Genomic DNA, 19637 nt, shown 5'->3' with positions numbered 1-19637 from the left:
TCTGCATTCCTGGATGTTGATTGAATGAAAAACTACTCTACACCTTATGAGAAGTTGGTTAGGTTCCACCTTCGAAAGCTCAACATATGCAAGGGTGATACCGCGTTACACGGCATGCCTCATCCCCATGTGCCGTCAATTTTAATCTTCACAGATTGCATTGTCCTTCACGTGTCTCCACGTGGATACGATCTGCCGGAACGCGCCGTTTTTGCAAGTTTGATGGACAGCGATGTATGCTTCCAGGTGTCAATCAAATTCGGTCACGAATCGTCACATTATTTTCCCTGCTTCAATAAAATAAAAAAACTTTTAATGTCAAACTATGAGACTTCGGGAAGAAGAATTATCACATTTTTGGTGAAATTGAATGTGTGATTTTTAACGGCGTATTCTAAAACGTCAGAACTTGGGCCGTTGGGAATATGTTTTACACCGAAGTCTAGAAGAGCTTAAGATGGTGTTAGTTGACCTTGCCCTTTTTTCCTGCGGGAGTCTTACATCCGTTTATTACACGTTGATATGTTTTTTACTCCAACAACGACGCTTCAACGACGCGGTCAGTTAATTAACTGGAGCGATGCGCCCGAAATTTGCTCCAGCCTCGTAACGTATAATATTCGGTAGGAGGAATGAAATTTTTACACACCACGAGAAGCAGTGCCTTGAACAAAAACACCTCAGGGGCACAGCATCCGAAATACAGCCTTTGTTACACGTTTCAAAAGTTTTTGAAGCAGCTGCTGTTCGAGGGGCTCGTAGAAGAGTCGGGTGGCCTGTCCACGTGACCAGAAATAAAATAGTGCAATCTGCACGAAGTATAAGAATCTGAGAAATGAATTGGTATTGTACGTACAATATGGTGCGATAGCAAAAGTTTATTTATAATTATAATAATGACATGCGCACAATTTATGAAGAATGCAATCGATATCGGAAGCATAAAACAAAAGTAATCACGTATTCTAAACGATGAGCGAACGATGATCACTATGGAATGCTCAATGGCAAGGATCTTCGACTTTATCAAGTATAAAGTTAATAATGTTGAGTGTATTAATGCATTCATACTCAAGATCACAGAACCATATCTATGACAACTATGATCACAATTGTACCAATATGAATAATTAATTAATCGTATGTATATCGATGAAGTTGTGGTGTACAGCAAATTCTTTACACGGCGTATAATTTGATAAGTTAACGAAACTCCGTCAAATTAATTTCACACAATTTTAATACACAGTAGATGAACTACTCTTAGCTCTGCACCACAAAATGTGCCATACCCATCCAATTATCTGTAATAATTGTAGACTGACAGGTTTTTGGCCCACCTAACAACAGATTGCCGTCCTTGAAAATACGATTGACCAACCGCGTACAGGAACCGGAAGTTAGACTCGGATCATGTAACGCAAATCAGTTCAAAACACTTTATTATGTGAGAGGAATCAGTCGAGAACATTGTTGAAAACCGAATTTTTTTTTATACAAACTTGTGAAATGGTAAGTCATAGAATGATTTAACGACATTTTTTTCTCACAAGCACGGAGCACAGACCACGCTTTCATTTCGTTCGAAACAATTAAGGTCACCCGGTACATGACATCGTGCTCAACTGAAAACAAGCTGTAAGGCGAAGCTGTTCAGTCTGGGCTCCAGTGCGCGCGCGCAGATCGTCGGCAATGTGTGGCAGCCGTCATTCGTTATAAGTTCTGCCCACGTTCCAAACGCATTGCATACCTTGCCCGTGATCGTAGCGGCAACAACGAGTCAATTGCTCTAATCCCGGCTGAAAACTTAGTGATTGTTATTACGTGTCTCCGGCTAGTGATGAAAATTACTGTGAAATTATGTGAAATACGAAAGAAGGAAATAATATCAAATCTTGTTTTGAAAACGCGCCGAATGTACGGTAACGGAAAAGTTTGAAACATGTTTTGTAAACGTATAATAAGAATATCGCCGCTTCGATGTCTTTCGTGTTGATAACAATCTACGCTTCGAGTCGTTATCTTTAGGCACGGACTACAGTCGCTTTTCCATCTACAGGTGAATGGAATTTGAATTCTTACGGAGATAACATTCAAGTGTGAAACAGCGCGGTTAATTTACTTTGTTATATTTATGATACCGTCAGTGTTACGTGCAGGTTTTCTGCACCCAAGTTGCTAAAGGATCACGAGCTATTAGACGTCGTATGGAGAATTAATTGGGTGTGTCGTAGATAATTAGTTTCTACATCATGATGTAATTACTTGCCTAACTCACTAGGCACTTTAAGAATACATGCATGAAGTTGAATATACTCGCCGACTACTTCACTTTTTTTTTTCTTATATTCAGCAGTGTAGAAATGGCAATGAACAATTTCTAATTCCTATGATTGGAACTAACTTAGAAAATTGACAGGCTTGGCACCCGCGTGTTATGAATAGAACTGTGAGAGTTTTATAACCGCAAAATCTATTCGGCTGAAATGCGTTACCTCGTTCTGATATTGATACTATTATCCGGAATACGTGCTGCTATGCCAAAGTCTTATTATACTTCTATTTGCTCGATACAAACACGTGCGACCATGTATAAATAATTCTCGATTCTGCGCAGTATAGGGAAATATGTCTCTGCTCCAACACGAATATTTTAAAAACTAACCATCTTCAGTGTCAGTGTTACAATGACTACTCGATCTGTTTAATTCGATACTTCGGATCCGATACAATCGATCAGTTTTACTTTGCACTCTTCTGACCAAACGTCCGCTGACCAAATACTAAATAAAAGAATGTCAGGTGTGATCTTTCGACTCGGTAACCACTGATCATACTGCAAAACCGGATTGATCGCTACTCTTTCTAATGCAACAGATTCAAGTGAGATGACAGGAGTCTGAAACTCGGCGGAATGTGCTATAGAACAAAAGCTAAATAAAAGACTTCGAATCGGTAAAGCGTCTTTTAGGTATTGCGCAACTATAGTTTAAACAGATGTGCTCGCACGATGATTTGTCCAGCCGTTTTTTGGCTCGTTAAAATACAATCCATAAACTTTGCTGGACACCTCTTATCGAAGTCAAGCGTTTGTTCCAGTAATATTGTGCCGAGACCGCATGTTTCTGTTGCTTTAGAATTTTGACAGATCTTTATCACTGTGTGGTTTATTCCTTTTGCGGTAAAATGCTGTAACGGATAACAAACTTTGACTTTTTGCCAAGATAAGAGTCGGTAATTTGTGCGCCGATATGGTCCTGGCCTACGTACGTGACCAAATTAGCAATTATTCATTGAATCTTAACGAAGCACTTAACGCTCTTATGCAATTACAACACTCAACGACAAAATCGTACAACATTACATACGTACAACTCGAGACGTAAATGGGCAAATGTGACTATGGAAATCAATTTCGTTGTGAAAGCTTGCGGAAATCTACACTGCCTTATGGTTACACTGATAAATGTTCTTTTAGATTCACATTACTCAAAGGGATTTCTTGATGCAGTGAAGTTATGATCCGCATCGTCGTATAGTGACGATGTAAGTTATTGATCTACGCTGAGCAGCAGTGACGATTGTTCAAAATCAAAGTCAACAACGAGTTATCAAAATGGCTATAGCTCGGATTAAATCCTTCATTGACAGTGGCTTGAAGAGCAGCTCGCTGAATCGAACGACCAATCTAGAACCGGAAGTGGGAATAAAAATTGTCCATTCCCCGGCGGCGAAGGCTTTATACGTGACTGTTATAGGCGCAAGACACTTACCTCAGAACTTTGGCTTTACCAGAGTGAACAGTTATGTTGTTAAGGTGAGAACTTTGTATGTTGAACTTTTCCTTTATCGACATATGTACATCCGGGTATTTGATATTTAAAAAATTTTCAATTTTTCGATAGGCGCATGCTTTCTTCCGGTCTAAAAAAAGCCTCCAAAAGATTGAGCACTGTAGCTCCAGGTTTGGGGAGTACAAAATCAATTTTTCTAAAAAAAAGTGAAGAATCGAAATTAGCACCCCCTTAACATGTATTATTTCTTTTATATTTTACCAAAAAATGCATTATGGCCCAAAAAGATTACCTAGAGGGCATTACTACAGAGAAGTGTTAATATAGAAAGGTCAAAAAAAATTTTTGTATATTTAATTATGAGATTTTTTGTGATCCTAAAAATCGTTTTCGTACATCCTAAAACTGGGTCTACAGTGCTCAGTTTCTTAGAGGTTTCCTTTTAGACCAAATGCAAGCATTTGTTAAATGTGAAATACCCTAACATACATATGTATTTATTTTTTGTTCACTTAAAATGCGATAAGCGAGATACGTGGGAGTAATTTTTCAAATATTGCAAGTAATGCTACCTAAATAGGTGATTAAGCAAACTTGAAGTGGCTATTCTGATTGCAAGCACAAGTATGTATCGACCCAACGTTGACATGGTTACAGTTCATAATCAAAAAGGGATAGGCTAGTGGTACTCGAGAGTTACACGTAATCGATATAAGTATAATTACCCGCACGCAGAGTGTTTTAATGCTCAAGAAATGGGCTTAGGCTCGTTGTGATCAGAGTCATTTTAACAATCCCGTTAATCACTCAGGTGAAACTTCTGCCAGGGAAGGAAAAGTTCGAAACAACCCCAAAGAACGAGTCCTGGCCGAGTTGGAACGAGGAGTTCACCTTTCCGCTGACGAAAGAGACGAAATCAAAATTCGGGAAGACTAAAGTAACCGAAGAGGAAATTAGTGGGTCGAAATTCGTCGTGGCCACAGTCTACGCTGTTCTAGAGGACAAGCCACTGATAGCCACCGAAAAAAAGGAATCGGAGAATGACAAAGCCAAAGGTGAATCTTCCAAGAAAGGAAAGAAGGATAGTTCAGCCTTCAAGAGTATGGCCTCGACCTCGGATTCATCCAAGGCCAATGTGCTAACCCAATTCTTTGGCAAACAAAGTGATAAGGAAAAGACAAGCGTACCTCAGAGGAGCGCCAGGGACCGGATCTTCGATAAGAGACGAACCCTGGGAGCCGCTACTGTTAAATTGGACCCAGGAGTCTTCGTTACAAAACCCGCCAAACCAAAGCATGCGAGCGACGTTTCCACCGGAGAAACTTGGTGGCCACTGAAACCGATCAGCAGCGGAATCTCCGGAGCCGATGAAAGGGTGAGCAATCTATCGACCAATCCACCAATTTTCGGCTAGCTGATCATGGTGCAATTTTCGATTTCGATACAATTTGGATGTGTTACAATGCACACGAAGAAGCGAAAATTCTCCAATTTTTAGAGCTCATCGTTTACAGGAATACGTTGAACAAATTTATCATGTTTTTTAATTGAACCTTTGTTTCCGAACTTTTAGCACTTCCTGACGTCGACAAAAATACTATTTTTTTGATAAATACGACATCCATTTTTAGGTAGATCTTCGGGACTTCACCCCAAAATGAAGCACTTTTTCACATTGTCAGTTCTCTACATGCAAAGGCCCAAGAAATAAATCGTTTTTATTCGTTTGTATTAAAAAGTAGACATTCTGTAGTTTATCCTGAAGTTTTTATAATGAGATGAAAACTGGATCATAATTAAATCGTTATAAATATTCCAGAGGCACGGAATATGTTCAGAAAAGTCGAGATCTCTGGAATATTTGTAACAATTCACCGTGAATATGATCCCATTTTCGACCCACTCTAAAAATTTCAAAATACAATCCAAAATTTCTTCACTTAGTTTTTTCCGTCGTTTTCGTAAATATATTAAGAAATTTCGAGGTTCCTAAAATATTTAAACCAAATGTTTCCCAAAAAGGATAAGGCCTAAGGGCGTGAAAATCGAAAGTATTACATATCTTATTGTTAGTATACACTTCAACATATCCGAATTGCGGTTCCGAAGATAAGAATTTGTACGTTAAAAAGCTGGTTGCAAGTTGGTGAATAAGTTAATATACGTAATTAAAACATGTCGTGAATTCTATTCCTTTCAAAGTCAAACAATTTCAACAACAATAAAAATTTGATTTCTTACAGCGGGAGAGCAAGAAAGGCCAGGTGGAGATATCATTATGCCAGGAGAAGGGGGACAAGGACGGAGAAAGTGTAGGCAACTTGATATTGTCATTGAGCAAGCTGAGATGCTCCTTACATACGATGCACGAACACGAGGCTCTGAAGGGACAACTGTATATAAAGATGTCCGTAGTTGACAACGGCATAGTCACGCATTTTTGGAAAAGCGATAGATTCACGCCGACTATCTCGACCAGCTTTTCACCTGACAATGCAAGGGTTATCGCAAAGAATCCCCAGGGCGATGTCAGTTTTGTGGTGAAATTTGTCTCCAAAAATAAAATGGGTAATGAATCTTTTCTTACGATCAAACCTGTTGAAATAGTTTTGTTCCGCCCCAAAATTCAATTGTATAAAGTGAAGAACATTTATTTATAGATATAGTTAAACTGAACTAAAATGCTTGTCAAAACTTTTAACGAAATCGATTGTTTTCTCTTTATTCCCATACTCTGATTGTACAAACTAATCTTTACAAAAACAGTTCAACATCCATTTGACTCTTTATCACAGGTAAGAAAACCGCAATTGGACATTTCGTGATAGGACCGGATGGAGGAGGAACCTATGGTGAACAGTGGAAACAAGCGTTGGCTAAACCTGGCCAGCAAATCACCAAATGGCAACCATTCGAGTGATAAAACTAATGCAAAGTTCTTCACAATACACACAGTATTGTGTATCTACAATTGAAGTTCGATTCATTTCGCCTATTTTAATACTCGTGTCTCTGTGGTAACTAAATCGCAATTTTTATACTTGTATCATACATAACATTCTTTATCGTCGAAACTGTGAATATACTATCGGTCAATGTGTTGTGAAAATTTACTCGCTTCGGTCCGCTATACTATTTTATTAATTCTACACGTCTCTCCGTAAAATCAAGCAATTACGTCTGTCATAAAGTATTATCAAAGGTTTTACGTCGTGAGATACGCTAAGCATGAAATTTGAAAAACTGTGTAGGCAAATTTTGCTTAGCCCTACGTTATAAGAGAAGTACAATTATTTTAATATGATCCAATTGGTGTAATAGACTCGATTAGACATTGGTGTAAGAATTTTTTCATTTCAATATGAGAAAATGCGTACGCAAGTATTTATTCGTGAAGCAATCGATTTATTACATTATTCGCTATTTTATACATTTGTACATATTTATTATACCACAAATTTGACTGCGCCTTATTTTATCTATAAACTAATATTATACATTCACTGCACAAGGTAATATCGTTTTTGAAACCTATATGTAAAAGTATTTCTCATTTATGGTGTCCAAACCGTTTGTTATTCGTCTATTACCATATTTAAAAAAATAATGCTAACCATGTTAACTTATGTTATCCTTCAATTCTAAAACTGCACATAGTTCATACTGTACAATAATTGGGGCAGCAATAACTGATTTCGATCCAATTAAGGCGTAACTATTCTAAAGTGTAGGTCAAGCTCTAAGGACATTAGCGCGGAACTGCATTTGTTAATTGATAATGAACTAAACCATCTCATGAGTTATTAAATTACCAAGTAATCCGTCCAATAACGACAGTGCCATTTTAACGTGATGTAACTAGACTAGGATGACGAAAGATTCTTGGTTCGTTGAACAATTTCTGTGGTAAATACTGCAAATGCAGACAGCCTTTCAACTTTACCGTTTTTGGCAACTAAATTTTTAAAGGAACACTTTTCCACAGAAAGCCTTCAATTCGCAAGAAACGTTGTGTATTTTCACTATTTTCTATATTCCAGTCAATTAATTATATGTAATTTTTGTATAAAACTATGAGTATTAATAAAACTACGACTTATATTACATTCAAATATATTGTGTGTATACATACATATATATATATATATATATATATATATGTCGATGTGTAATAATTAATAGTAATTTATTGACAGTTATTATTGTATAATATGTATAAATTTTCTTAAATTCAGTACTTCAATTACTGTACCGAACTCTAATTTATATCAAATCAATAGTTACAAGAGACGTATTGATCTCGTCAAAAAATGTTTCTTTTTACAAGTCCTATCTTTTTCGAGCAATCGTTTACTTTGACCGATATATTTTCTCCATAAGCTAATCATAAATTCTACTCGCACACAACACAGTTTTGTGGTACTGAACAATGAAGAATAACGTGAAAAGAATTTCTTGACACTCTTTGTACTGAAAATTGTTCATCTCAGTTGGAATCATAAAATTTGAGCTTGGTGATATGAAAATATATATATCATTTAACAAGAGTTCTATGCAACAAAAGATAATAATATCAAAAATTCGATATTTTACTAAGGTCTTAAACTAAATCGTCTTTAATCATGATATTGCTACGCAGCATTGCAAGAGTTTTTTTAACTCTGAGCGCCGTCAGCCTTACAGCCGGATTTTCGTGCCAACATTCAGCCATAACCTTGCTGAGGGGTGCCAAAATCTGTGAGAAAAAATCGATGTGTTTGATATATGTTTTATATGTAATCCAGATAATCCTCTTTCAGTTTCAGATCCATTTATGCTACTAGACAATTGATCAAGCGTAAGAACATCAAAAGTGAGCATTATTTTTATTCTAAATACATAGTCTACAGTAATACATACCGAATCACTTTTCCACCTCGATGGTATTTGTGGGCGCAATTTTTTCACGCATATCGCAAGCCTCATGTCTTCGAAGGAAGGATCTCCGGGTACAACATCGTGATACGGCAGAGCATACGCTTCTGCCGATTGCGAAGAAGAGACATCTTCAGGAGTGCCATATCGTCTGCAGACTTCCCAGAAAACCAAACCGACGGAGTACATATCAGCCATTTTGAACGACTCGAACAAATTCGTGCTTACACGTTCCTCGAGAATCTCAGGAGCCATGTACCTCTTTGTACCAACTCTGGTGTTCGGTGGAATTTCGACGGTGCCCTTATCGCTATAGGAATTGAAAACAAAAGGCACATTTATCGGTATTCACCAAGATTTTCCTGAATGAAAATGTAATGAACACCTTACATCGTTTCTTTCGCCTCAAAACTGATGAACGTTATTATCATTCTACAAAAAAACTTGTTTTTGTTTTCAAAAGAACAATCTTCACCAATATAAGCAAAACTAAACCGGCTGCTGGCGATCGTTTCCTAGGAAGACATTTATTTACTGTAAAACAGGTTTAAGCCGTACAAAATTACCGTCTATAAAAGTGCACGTTACATATTCCTTGCGGTCTATTTTGACAAATTGCCTCGAAATCAGCCATCTTATGTTGATAGTTGAAAGTGTACAGTATTTTTCTTTTGCTTGACTTGCTTTTCGTTTCACGGCAATTAACTAACAATAAGTTACCTTTACGTATCAACGTAATATCTGCGTTCAGATCACAAAAACAAATTTCAGGCAAAGTCTGGATACCCTATCTTTTTCTGTACGTGAAACATCAGCAAGCTAACATTCGTAACCCAGGCACTAAACCAAATTTCTAATTTTTTAACCGAGGTAATCGACGGTTACTCACCTCATAAATCGTACGGCCATTCCAAAGTCAGCAAGAACACACTCTCCGTTCAACTTGACGAGGATGTTCCTGCTCTTGACGTCGCGATGTGCAATGGCCGGCTTTCCTCTAGTACCAAAAATTTCCATGTGAAGATGGGACATCCCGGAGGCAATTGAGAAGCAGATAGTCAGCAGGGCCGAGTGGTCGAGAACCGTGGTCTGCAAGTAATCATGGAGTGAACCCCGTTCGTGGTAATCGGTAATCAACAGCATCTGAGTCCATGTCCCGGTGCCCTTGATATCGGCCGCGATGAATCCGAGGATGTTCTCGTGTCTCATGAGGACCGTCTGATAGATCTCGGTCTCCCGAAACCAGGAGGCTTCCTCCAGAGTGAAAAATACCTTGACGGCGACTCTCTCGCCTCGCCAAGTAGCAAGCCAGACCTCGCCGTATCTTCCTTTTCCAACGCATCTGGATAACGACAGCTGCCTAGCTATCGTCCTCTGGACCAGTAAGGGAAGACCGGATCCTGACCCGCTGCTTTTGTCTATGAGTTCCTCCAGATTGCTTCGAAATGACTTCTGTATGATGGACCTTCGGCGTTTCGATTTACGGAGACGCTGCAAGACGATGAAGCCGGCGACGATAACGATCATCAGGATTATCGACGCCGAGGCTGAAGCCGCCATTGTGACGATCGTTTCTGCTGAGGGAAATGAATCGGGTTGCCTTGAGGTCCACGGCTTGTATACCGGGAGGGACATCTTGTTGCACAAGTCCCTGTCGTTGCAGCACGTTATACTCCTCTGATTCAAAAGTGGCGCTAGATCTCCTTTGCACTGCATCAGGCTCTGCTCAACGGGGGGGAGACACCCGAATGACCACTCAGGAATGTATTCTTTTATTTTTGGGTCCCAGACGTCCTCGACCGCGCTGAAGCAGTAACCCCCGACCTGCTCTTCGCAAGTCCCGTTCTCTCTGCCATCGGGGCAGTAGCTTTCGCAATAACAAGTGATTCCCACTACTGAAATACAATTTTTCGAGTTTTGCAAAATTTTCAAAAATCACCTACGCTTATGTGACATCAGTGAGTATCGAACTGTATGAAACAGAGAATCAAACGTTAAACGGACAATATTCGGTAGAATATTCTGACATTTCATCCACAAGTTAATAGCGATTTGCCGTATGACTGGCAGTTGAGAACCGTCAAAATTTACGGACCCTTTCAACTCAGATAATTGAATTTTGTAACTGTTATGCGACAACCATCGCAGTATCTACAACATGAATAGTGTTTACATTATACAGATCAAAATCAAACGTATTCGGCTCGTTTGTTATGAGAATGAATTAGTTAGATTTATAATCGAAATTTATCAACGTATTCATCACTTTTAAAGAAATTCTGACAAAGTCGAGCTAAACTCGGAATGAATTTTTTATATAATTACCACTTGTTGTTGTAGCAATAACCACCACAAATACAATCCACATCTTATATTCCTTACGAAAACGTCCGAACAGACCAGATCCTCGAGAGACAGTGAGACGTTGGGTCGTTAGAACGGTTCAGGTCAGTGGTGGGTGAGCACGAAGTGTTGATGTGTTGAAGTCGGTACTGCCAGAAGTGGGGACTAATTACGATTAGGGTGCAACGATGGGCTCTTAACTGGAAACGATTATTTTTGTAGGCTACTACGAGGATTCGTTAATAGTGGTCACGGAACGATGAGGTTCTTGGAAGTAAGCCTGTAATTTTCTAAACCTTGCTAACGTGAATTTACACATCCCGAGACAACATCTCTTTAATGAGATTCAAAATACGCTTGCTTACCTTCAAGTCCCAGTTCTTATATTATTAACTTTGATTTTATTACCAAATGAATAAAGCAATTGTAACGAATTAAATGACTCCACTAAGGTTTGTTGTTTTTTTAATTTTAAAAATTGTGCCTCACCAGACACATATTCTAATTAACAATAACAATTTTACTCACTGATTACGCCCATAGCGATGTTTCACTCATTTCTTTGTGATTGTTAGCTTGCGTTTAATGAAGCGCACTTGGCAAACAGGCATGTTTAAGCAATTTTTGTGTCAAATACAATTTTTGAAATTTATATTATCAAAAGTTATATGGTGTATTGATCCATATTTACTGTCAGTTTGGAACATGTAAAAAAGCAATCAAGGAAGGGAATAAGAACAACTGCAACGGACATGATTTCATCATTAAAAGTAAGAACAGATTCATACATGCGGTTTGTGTATTTTTTGTTATATTTGTACTGTGAACTCTTCATTTATAATTCAGTAACTTTCATTAAAATAACAGAATAATTTATTACACAAGATCTACTGTGACTTTACAATACTGTCCTTGACTGATCAGCCAAAGTTTTTGGTATTGAAGACGATGAAATCTAAAAGAAACCATTTTGTATCATGAATTTTCACTTCACGTGAGCTCTGAAAATTAGAGAATACAGTAGTAAGATATGAAATTATGGACAAGCTGATTTGGCTCACAACGGATCTCGCAAAATGTTAGTCCGTGTTTGTTAAATCATATTAATAATTGTGAGTTTTACCTCAAATTATTCTTCTTATTGACGAATTGATAAAATGGTAAGAATAATAATAGCAAAAATGATAATAATATGATGATAACAATAATAATCACTGCATTACACACGGCAGAAATGAAAAAGAGAACAGCTAAATTATGTAATTTTTAGAAAATTATGTTAGGACTATACGATGATATTAAATTTAAATTAGCTTTTGGATGGCAGAGGTTGACTTCCAGCTATTTCATCCTCATGCTTCTTAAGTAATATTACAAATAAACACGAAGACATTTAGATATTTTTTCAGCAGACTATCATTTGAGACAGCACCATGCTTTTGCAAAGAAACTGCCAAGCACACGGTGCAAAATATGTGCCCACATCGAGTAACCATGCGCTCACGCTTGGCAGTCGATGCTTCGAAGTAGATGGGGCAGGGTTGCCAGATGGCCGTTGCGAAAATATCGTACCAGGCTGCATAAATTTATCGTACACTTATCGTACGATGGTAAAAAAAATTATCGTCCTAATTATCGTCTATTATTATAAATTATCGTACTAAATTAAGGTATACACCTTTCTGTTAGGAGAAAAGCATTGAGTTGATAAATCGATTCTTACTCCTGACAGTCCTGACGAGGAGGTTAAGCGGAATACCGACTGCTGGTAAAAAGACAGAATAATAGAGGATGAAATTTTCGAAAATAAAATTGCTACGCTGTACTTATTCATTTTCCTCGATGTTTGGGCCTAAGCTTGACGCTCCGGCATGACGTTCTGACGTATCGACTAAGGAGCAAACAAAAATATCGGACAATCTCACATAATATGGTACAATTATCGTACAAATTAGTACGATAATCGTGTATCGTACGGACGGTAAATATATCGTACATGTACTATAGTTATCGTACGTATGGTAACCCTGAGATAGGGCAACTAATCAGTTCTGTTACACCGCTTAATGAGTCCATGAGGCAGGGTAAACCCAGGTCAGTAGCAGGTTAAAATGTCGCTAGGAGCCTAATTATGTCCGAATATAACCTCTTCCGAGTTCGCAAGGGAGGCGCGAAGTTTTGGTAAAGTATTTTGTTAATAATGATTTCCGGATTACAATAATAAATTGACCGTCAAAGGAATCCTACGATTCGATTGACATGATTAACGTGTGTCTCATTTATTTTAATTTGGATTAGCTGTGCATCGACCAACTGTTTGTCGTAAAACAACACCGACAGCAGTTGCCCACAGGTAACGGTGGGCTTCTAGGGACATTTTCTGACAGTTGCGATTGGTATTGCCTCGGCTGCACAATCAGGTGGTAACTGTCAGCCAATAAAATTCGAACGGCTTAACGCACGCGCATAAGGTGCGCACTTTTCTCATGAATGCACGGTATATTATGCACAGCAAACCGTCAAATAATTTAATGATACAAGCGATCTTCACTAAATAGCGCTGTTGAAGTGTCAAATTATCAAATATATTCCTAAGATAAGTATTTAATTATGTTAAGTCCATATTTAAGTGATAATCGGAATGAAAATACCGGCTTCAACACGAATGGCAAATGAAAAAAGCAATGGCAAATCAAGCATGCCGTAAAATAAACTCACTTAACCGAAGAATGAAACATATTACAAGAAATATTTGACGTCAATTATCGCAGTACAAAAGGATAAAACTGATGTGTTGAAGCACGAGTGAAGGGTTTCTACCGATGAAATTGAGTACGCGTTATACTTACGTTATTAAATAAAAGCACTGTTCATATTTTTACTTTTGAATCAAATGACTCCCGTCCAACGAGAGAATAGACTTACTTCGCTCATCGGAGGGTGAAGTGGCGATAGAGAGCGGGAAATGCGTAGCGCGCTCCCCAGTAACGTATACGTGCAGTTTGGGCCTCGTGCATTATTTTTATGTAGGAAATAAGATAGATGGAATAATTTGAGCACAATATAATACGCAATCTTAATGCTTGTAATTTTATATAAAATTTGTTTATTAGTATTCAAATTTTGAGGTCATTTACAGGATAAATAATATGTACAAATAATCACACCAAAGAAGGAAAACATTGGCAAGTAATGCATGGTATTAATCGCTACCTTCGGTCCAGAAATCTGTTTCAGCGTTCACGTTAGTTGAGAATAGTGGGATTTTATCATGGACTCTGTCTGCGATGTCGTCTATCTCCCATAATTTGTTTTCTTCATTTATTGCGTGTTTAACAAAATTGTTCCAGTGTTGGGCCGTTATTTGAGCAACTCCTTGTTCGAGAAATGCCTTCATGTCTTTAAATATGACGGAGGTATCAACGGTTTTTACGTATACTTTCATCATCGACCATGCCATTTGCATCGGATTGAGCTCACAGTGATACGGCGGAAGTCTGAGCACAGTTTTATTAGCTTTATTTGCCAGTTCTTCAATCGCGTATCTATTGAATTTTTCCTTTCCGAGTCCGACGATATGCAGGAGTTCAGCCTTCGCCATCGTATAGTCTACTACTGCCCCTTTATTTTGTAACCACCCTATGATGGCTTCTTTCGTCCACAAAGTGTCTGGTAGCAACTCTTGTTTCATGCAATGCGGTGGATCATTGTCCATAACAATCACACAGTTTTCGTCAAGCAACGGTAAAACACGTTTAAACCAATTCAGGAACGTAAATTCGTACAATTCGCGGTAGTAATCTGGATATTTCTTCGATTCGGTGCATAATAGCGCACCAGGTACAAAACCCGCTGCACTGCCGATATGTTGAAGAATTACGCTTGTTGTATCGTTAAACGCAAACTTGTTTTGAACATCACCTACTTTGACCAACATTTCGTCCAGATAATAAATCGACCGACCCTCCATCCGGTACTGTGTAATTGTTCTTAGATAGTTTCTTCGCCACACGATGAGGTCTTCATTCTCTATCAGGACGCTACTGCCACGTCGTTTGATACTATAAAAATTCAATTTCTGCAATAACTTGCAGAAGCCCGGCTGCTTGAATTCCTGAAGGTCTTTGTCGTCATTCACGGCGTCTAGAACTTTATCCACTGTTGGCATTTCGTTATTTCGATAGAAATCATGAATCATTCGCCGTATCGCATTTTTATCGCACTCGTTGGTCTTATCTTCTATCCAACCGGCACGTTCTTTGAAATTTGGTTTTAACACTCGACCAGTTCTGATGTACTCTATTACAATCCGCCTGGTGCTTCTTCTTCCGAATCCCGTCATTCGGCTTAATTTCTGTATCTTCTGTTCCTGCGACATATGTGGATAGTCTTGCTTTAATGTTTTGTAAACATTCATTAGAATAACTTTCTGATTTTCATGGATTAGCTGAAACCATAACAACGAAAAACAAAAGCATTAAATGATAGTAAAGAGTATGTATGTAGAGATGACAATAGAAATTGGATTGTTGACGTGGGACCCGCGGATTATTGATGACTGACTGTAGCGAGGAAGCGGGATTATAATTAAAAATATATTCTGTTCAACTATCAATAGAGGATACTTTATTGTTTGATGAGGATACGAAAGTAATACGATATATACCGCGAGTGAACAGAACGACAACTGAGGTGTTACAAGGTGAGAATACACATAGATGATACACAGACATGATTTTGCAACAGTAGATAATAGGACATAAGATACAGCGCTGATTTGTTTTGAGTCGCAACACGGGAAAGCGGCTAAATTTGAGGTAGAAACGGACAGGTAAATAATGCGCGCGAGAGTGAGTACATACGTGAGGATGATTTCAAACAGCGAGTGAAATGAGAACGTGATGAAGGCGAAATACTTTTGTTTAAACTTATGCATAGCTACTTTGCCGAAACAGAGTAGATAATGAAATTAAACGGTAGCAAACAGTAGGTAGTGAAATACTACTCTTTGTTTATCTGTATTTACCTGACCGTTTTTATTTTTCTTCACGGGAGATAACGGTCTTTCTTCGTATCGAGCTTCTGCCATTCTATCTATCACTAATCACTTTTTATTTCCAATACGAATCACTTTTTAAATAACTATCGTTTGAGCTTAACTCTGGACTATTAACAGTAACCGTTACGTTTCAAATGCCGGGGCTCCGCTGCCGCTCCTGGTTGAACGTCGGATCCGATTCCGGTGTGGAGGGGATAGATGACTATTCTGTGGGCGGAGACCTGACCGAAACGGACGAATTTTCGCTCAATTCTTAGGCTGTTCTCTCGTTGAACGGAGAACCGTTCCCGGTATCGCTGTTTGAGACAACGGTAGTCAGTTGAGCACCTATTTCAAAATCTAGTTTAATGTTCCGCTATCAACTTTGCGAATATTTGGTACATCTTATGAATGATTGAATGTTTAAATTATCCTATTTTATTTCGTATAACTTAGTCTACTCGCGTCATTGATTTTCGGATTTTCATTCCATTTGAAAAATTGGGTATATTGGTCTATTTTTTAAGGTAAGTTTTAGGGTAAGTTCATACTTTAAATAAAAACAAAGATCACGGTTGATATTGACTTCAAAGATGGAATGCATATAATATTGTTGAATAAATAAAATGTATAAGAAATACAATCTATGTAATCTAAGAGATATTTGTGTGATAATAAAAACAATTTAGATCCAGTAGGTATTAAAAATAAGGGAATATACAGAAAAGATACATAATAGTCTTTTTTAAGCATATATCAGTACAAATCATTTTGTTATCAACAACAATGGATAATATTATCATAAATATCAAGGACATGTACGTGGATATCGTAAGTTTAAAAAAATGTTGGTCATAATTTATCATAACTTAATACGAATAACAAATTCTTCTGTCGTGAGTTATACGTATTCAAACAAAAATTTAGTCTGATCTAAAAATCACTATCCGTTACACAGCTATTATTGAATTTAGTACCTAGAGTAGTCTGGTGATATTTAATTATATTACGTCGTATTTCATAGGTTAAAATTTTTAGAAATATATATACTGATAATGAGAGGTGCATTAATCTAGATGTACTTAATATGTAATCCAATATTCTAATCTTTAATTTCAACCTGACATTTACTGATCATGCCGTTTAACCTGACTGCATAAGGTAATTCACAAACATGATATAAACGTTTCCGGTCACACATTAAAACACCACAATGGTAAACCTCGTTTGATAGACTATATTATACATAAATTTCTACTATCATTTTCATGAGTAATTAAATCAATACAGCGACAATACAAAAGTTACACAAATAACCATTTGACAAATTGCTGCGCAAAAACAAATAAAATTATAACATGCTTTCATTAACATTTATAAGTAAAAATTAAATTTGGTAATTCAAATTGAACAAAGATGCAATAAACATTTTAAATTTTGAGGCTTAAATTGCTTCATATTTCAGGTCGCATTTTGAAAATGCAGAGGCCTGAAGTCTGTTATCGAATTTAGCACCCAGATTAGTCTAGTGATATTCAATTATATTACATCGTATTTCATATGTTAAATATTTTAGAAATATGCATTCTGCTAATTAGAGTTGCATTAATCTACGTGTACCTAATATGTAAATCAAAATTTAAATCTCTCATATCACTCTGTCATTTACTAATCATGCCGTTTAACCTGACGGCATGAAGTAAGTCACAGAAATGTTAAAAAGGTACCCGGTCGTATATTAAAACACTACAATAGTAAACCTCGTTTGATGAACTCTATTATATATAAATTTCTACTATCATTTTCATGAGTAAATAAAAATTAAATTTGGTAATTCAAATTAAACAACGATCCAGTAAATATTTTCAACTTTGAGGATTAAATTACTTCGTATTTGCGGTCACATTTTGGACATTTCAGAGGTCTTTGACTCGTCAAGCATCTCTGGCAAAAAGCATGTCCGCAGGGCATCAACCCCGATTTGTTTATTTTCTTAATCTGAACTTGACAATACAAACATTTCTTAACACCTGACTCGCAAGTCTTGTGTTGAATATTGGTTGTCTTTTTTTGCGAATTAGGTAACTGAGACTGTTTGGTAAGAGTCGACCTTGTTTGCCTTTCGAGTTGGCCTTTCGGCAACATTTTACCGGCTGTCGCCAAACGCTTACTTTCATTCCTATTCGCTGTTTGACGAATATTCTCTCTTCCCACGCTATAAATGTCCGCATTTTTCTGGCAATGAGACAATGAATTACCAAAGTTCTCCATCTTCCTCGTTCTCTTGTTATCCGTTGGCTTTGGAGGAAAACAAACGTTCTCTCTCAGCTTAGTGGTAGAAGAAGTGCGAAGGCCTGATGTTGACGGCGTATTAACACAAGCCCGCAGACATTGACACCTACAATCTTTTTTTGGCAGTTTGACTGCCGGCCCTAGCAAATGGCGATTAACATGTGCCGATGTGTGGTACGATGGATTGGCTCGAAGCAGATCATCACGAGGAGTCCAAGCTATGGATCAAACGATTGCAATTAAACTATGAAAAATGAATTCTCACAAACTTGACATTTTATAATATGTTGCAATTATAGTGACCTTTGGCTTGTGCAGCTTCACTTCGAGGACTAAGAACGTCTCCCAGAACCTTAGCAACCTGCATCCCCTGACCAATGACCTGCCAGGCTCCGGCGATGTGATGTTCAATTTTGTCGCAATCGTGCAGCTGTTGGTTTTGTTTGTTCGACGATGTTGCATTTGTCGAAAACCAATTTGCAGGGGGTATCGGCAATCCGCCAACACGTAGCACGTCTAAGGCCTTCGATGCATCTTCCGGTATCGGAATCCCACCGACTGCAGCCTGGATTCCGGATCCTACAAGACTGCCGATGATGCCGGAGAACAGCCCGGTCATTTTTTTAAATTTATGTAGAGGTTGAGTTACTATTGACGACAAAATTTACTATCACGATCTCGTCAAAATTAAATAATTGTTGCACCTTTCGATGATAATTATCAGATACTGTAATCAGTCGTATTAATAATCGTTTAATAATTGGTGTAAGAAGCCAACGTCTGACTGTGCGATCAACGGAAAGCAAACTGACAAACGTTCCTTACAGAAATCAGGCTTGTAGAGATATTATGCTGATGTGTACATACATGAACTTAACGAAAACTTGAGATCTGTCAAGTGTGCCTGCGAATAATAACGGTATGGTTTCGTGCTGCGAATTTACATGTTGATACGTAGCTAATTATATACATGTAACTCACACATCGTCACATCCCCAATATCCTCTGCTATTGTATATTAGGTACATTCTAAATTGTTTCATACATTTTCTTTATATCATGCAATTTTGTTTTATTTTCTTCAACCGCTGGCATGGTTTATCCTTGTTCTTCCTTCATTATAAAACAAAGTAATCTGAACAGTAATCTAGGTAAGCCACCTGCCATGCACGCGTGCGCCACAGGGATACTTTAAATATTTACTAAAGATTGAATAAGTGCGTCAAAAATACTGGTAGGTATTCTTTTTTTTCTAT

General features: G+C 37.7%; 4 protein-coding genes across 6 annotated transcripts; 1 reads left to right on the top strand and 3 right to left on the bottom strand.

The window, feature by feature from the left end:
* Positions 1-1684: 1684 nt before the first annotated feature.
* LOC124212001 (uncharacterized) lies at positions 1685-7906 on the top strand. Of its 2 annotated transcripts, none has more exons than XM_046611671.2 (5): positions 1685-1922; positions 3479-3817; positions 4606-5169; positions 6038-6362; positions 6590-7906. In XM_046611671.2, the coding sequence occupies exons 2-5, from the start codon at positions 3617-3619 to the stop codon at positions 6712-6714; spliced, it is 1215 nt and encodes a 404-aa protein (XP_046467627.1). In that variant the 5' UTR covers positions 1685-1922; positions 3479-3616; the 3' UTR covers positions 6715-7906. The 2 variants fall into 2 exon arrangements, with proteins under 2 accessions (XP_046467627.1, XP_046467617.1); XM_046611661.2 differs by having other exon boundaries at positions 1685-2059.
* Positions 7907-8143: 237 nt separating this feature from the next.
* Positions 8144-11169, bottom strand: LOC124211985 (bone morphogenetic protein receptor type-1B-like). Its single transcript, XM_046611627.2, has 4 exons — positions 11034-11169; positions 9598-10603; positions 8694-9018; positions 8144-8529 (listed from the first exon to the last, which is right to left on the bottom strand). The coding sequence occupies exons 1-4, from the start codon at positions 11074-11076 to the stop codon at positions 8395-8397; spliced, it is 1509 nt and encodes a 502-aa protein (XP_046467583.1). The 5' UTR covers positions 11077-11169; the 3' UTR covers positions 8144-8394.
* A 2984-nt stretch (positions 11170-14153) lies between these two features.
* On the bottom strand, positions 14154-16360 carry LOC124211991 (uncharacterized). 2 transcript variants are annotated; one of them, XM_046611646.2, is made up of 2 exons: positions 16078-16360; positions 14154-15420 (listed from the first exon to the last, which is right to left on the bottom strand). In XM_046611646.2, the coding sequence occupies exons 1-2, from the start codon at positions 16138-16140 to the stop codon at positions 14254-14256; spliced, it is 1230 nt and encodes a 409-aa protein (XP_046467602.1). In that variant the 5' UTR covers positions 16141-16360; the 3' UTR covers positions 14154-14253. The 2 variants fall into 2 exon arrangements, with proteins under 2 accessions (XP_046467602.1, XP_046467595.1); XM_046611639.2 differs by having other exon boundaries at positions 14154-15498; positions 16078-16359.
* Positions 16361-16700: 340 nt separating this feature from the next.
* On the bottom strand, positions 16701-19241 carry LOC124212008 (uncharacterized). Its single transcript, XM_046611684.2, has 2 exons — positions 18685-19241; positions 16701-18599 (listed from the first exon to the last, which is right to left on the bottom strand). Exons 1-2 carry the CDS (start codon positions 18998-19000, stop codon positions 17968-17970), a joined length of 948 nt encoding a protein of 315 aa, XP_046467640.1. The 5' UTR covers positions 19001-19241; the 3' UTR covers positions 16701-17967.
* Between the last annotated feature and the right edge of the window lie 396 nt (positions 19242-19637).

This window comes from Neodiprion pinetum, chromosome 1 (assembly GCF_021155775.2).
Source record: "Neodiprion pinetum isolate iyNeoPine1 chromosome 1, iyNeoPine1.2, whole genome shotgun sequence".
In the NCBI taxonomy this organism is placed as follows: domain Eukaryota; kingdom Metazoa; phylum Arthropoda; class Insecta; order Hymenoptera; family Diprionidae; genus Neodiprion; species Neodiprion pinetum.
The sequence above is the reverse complement of the archived record's forward strand: the minus strand, read 5'-3'. Positions and strand labels throughout refer to the sequence as shown.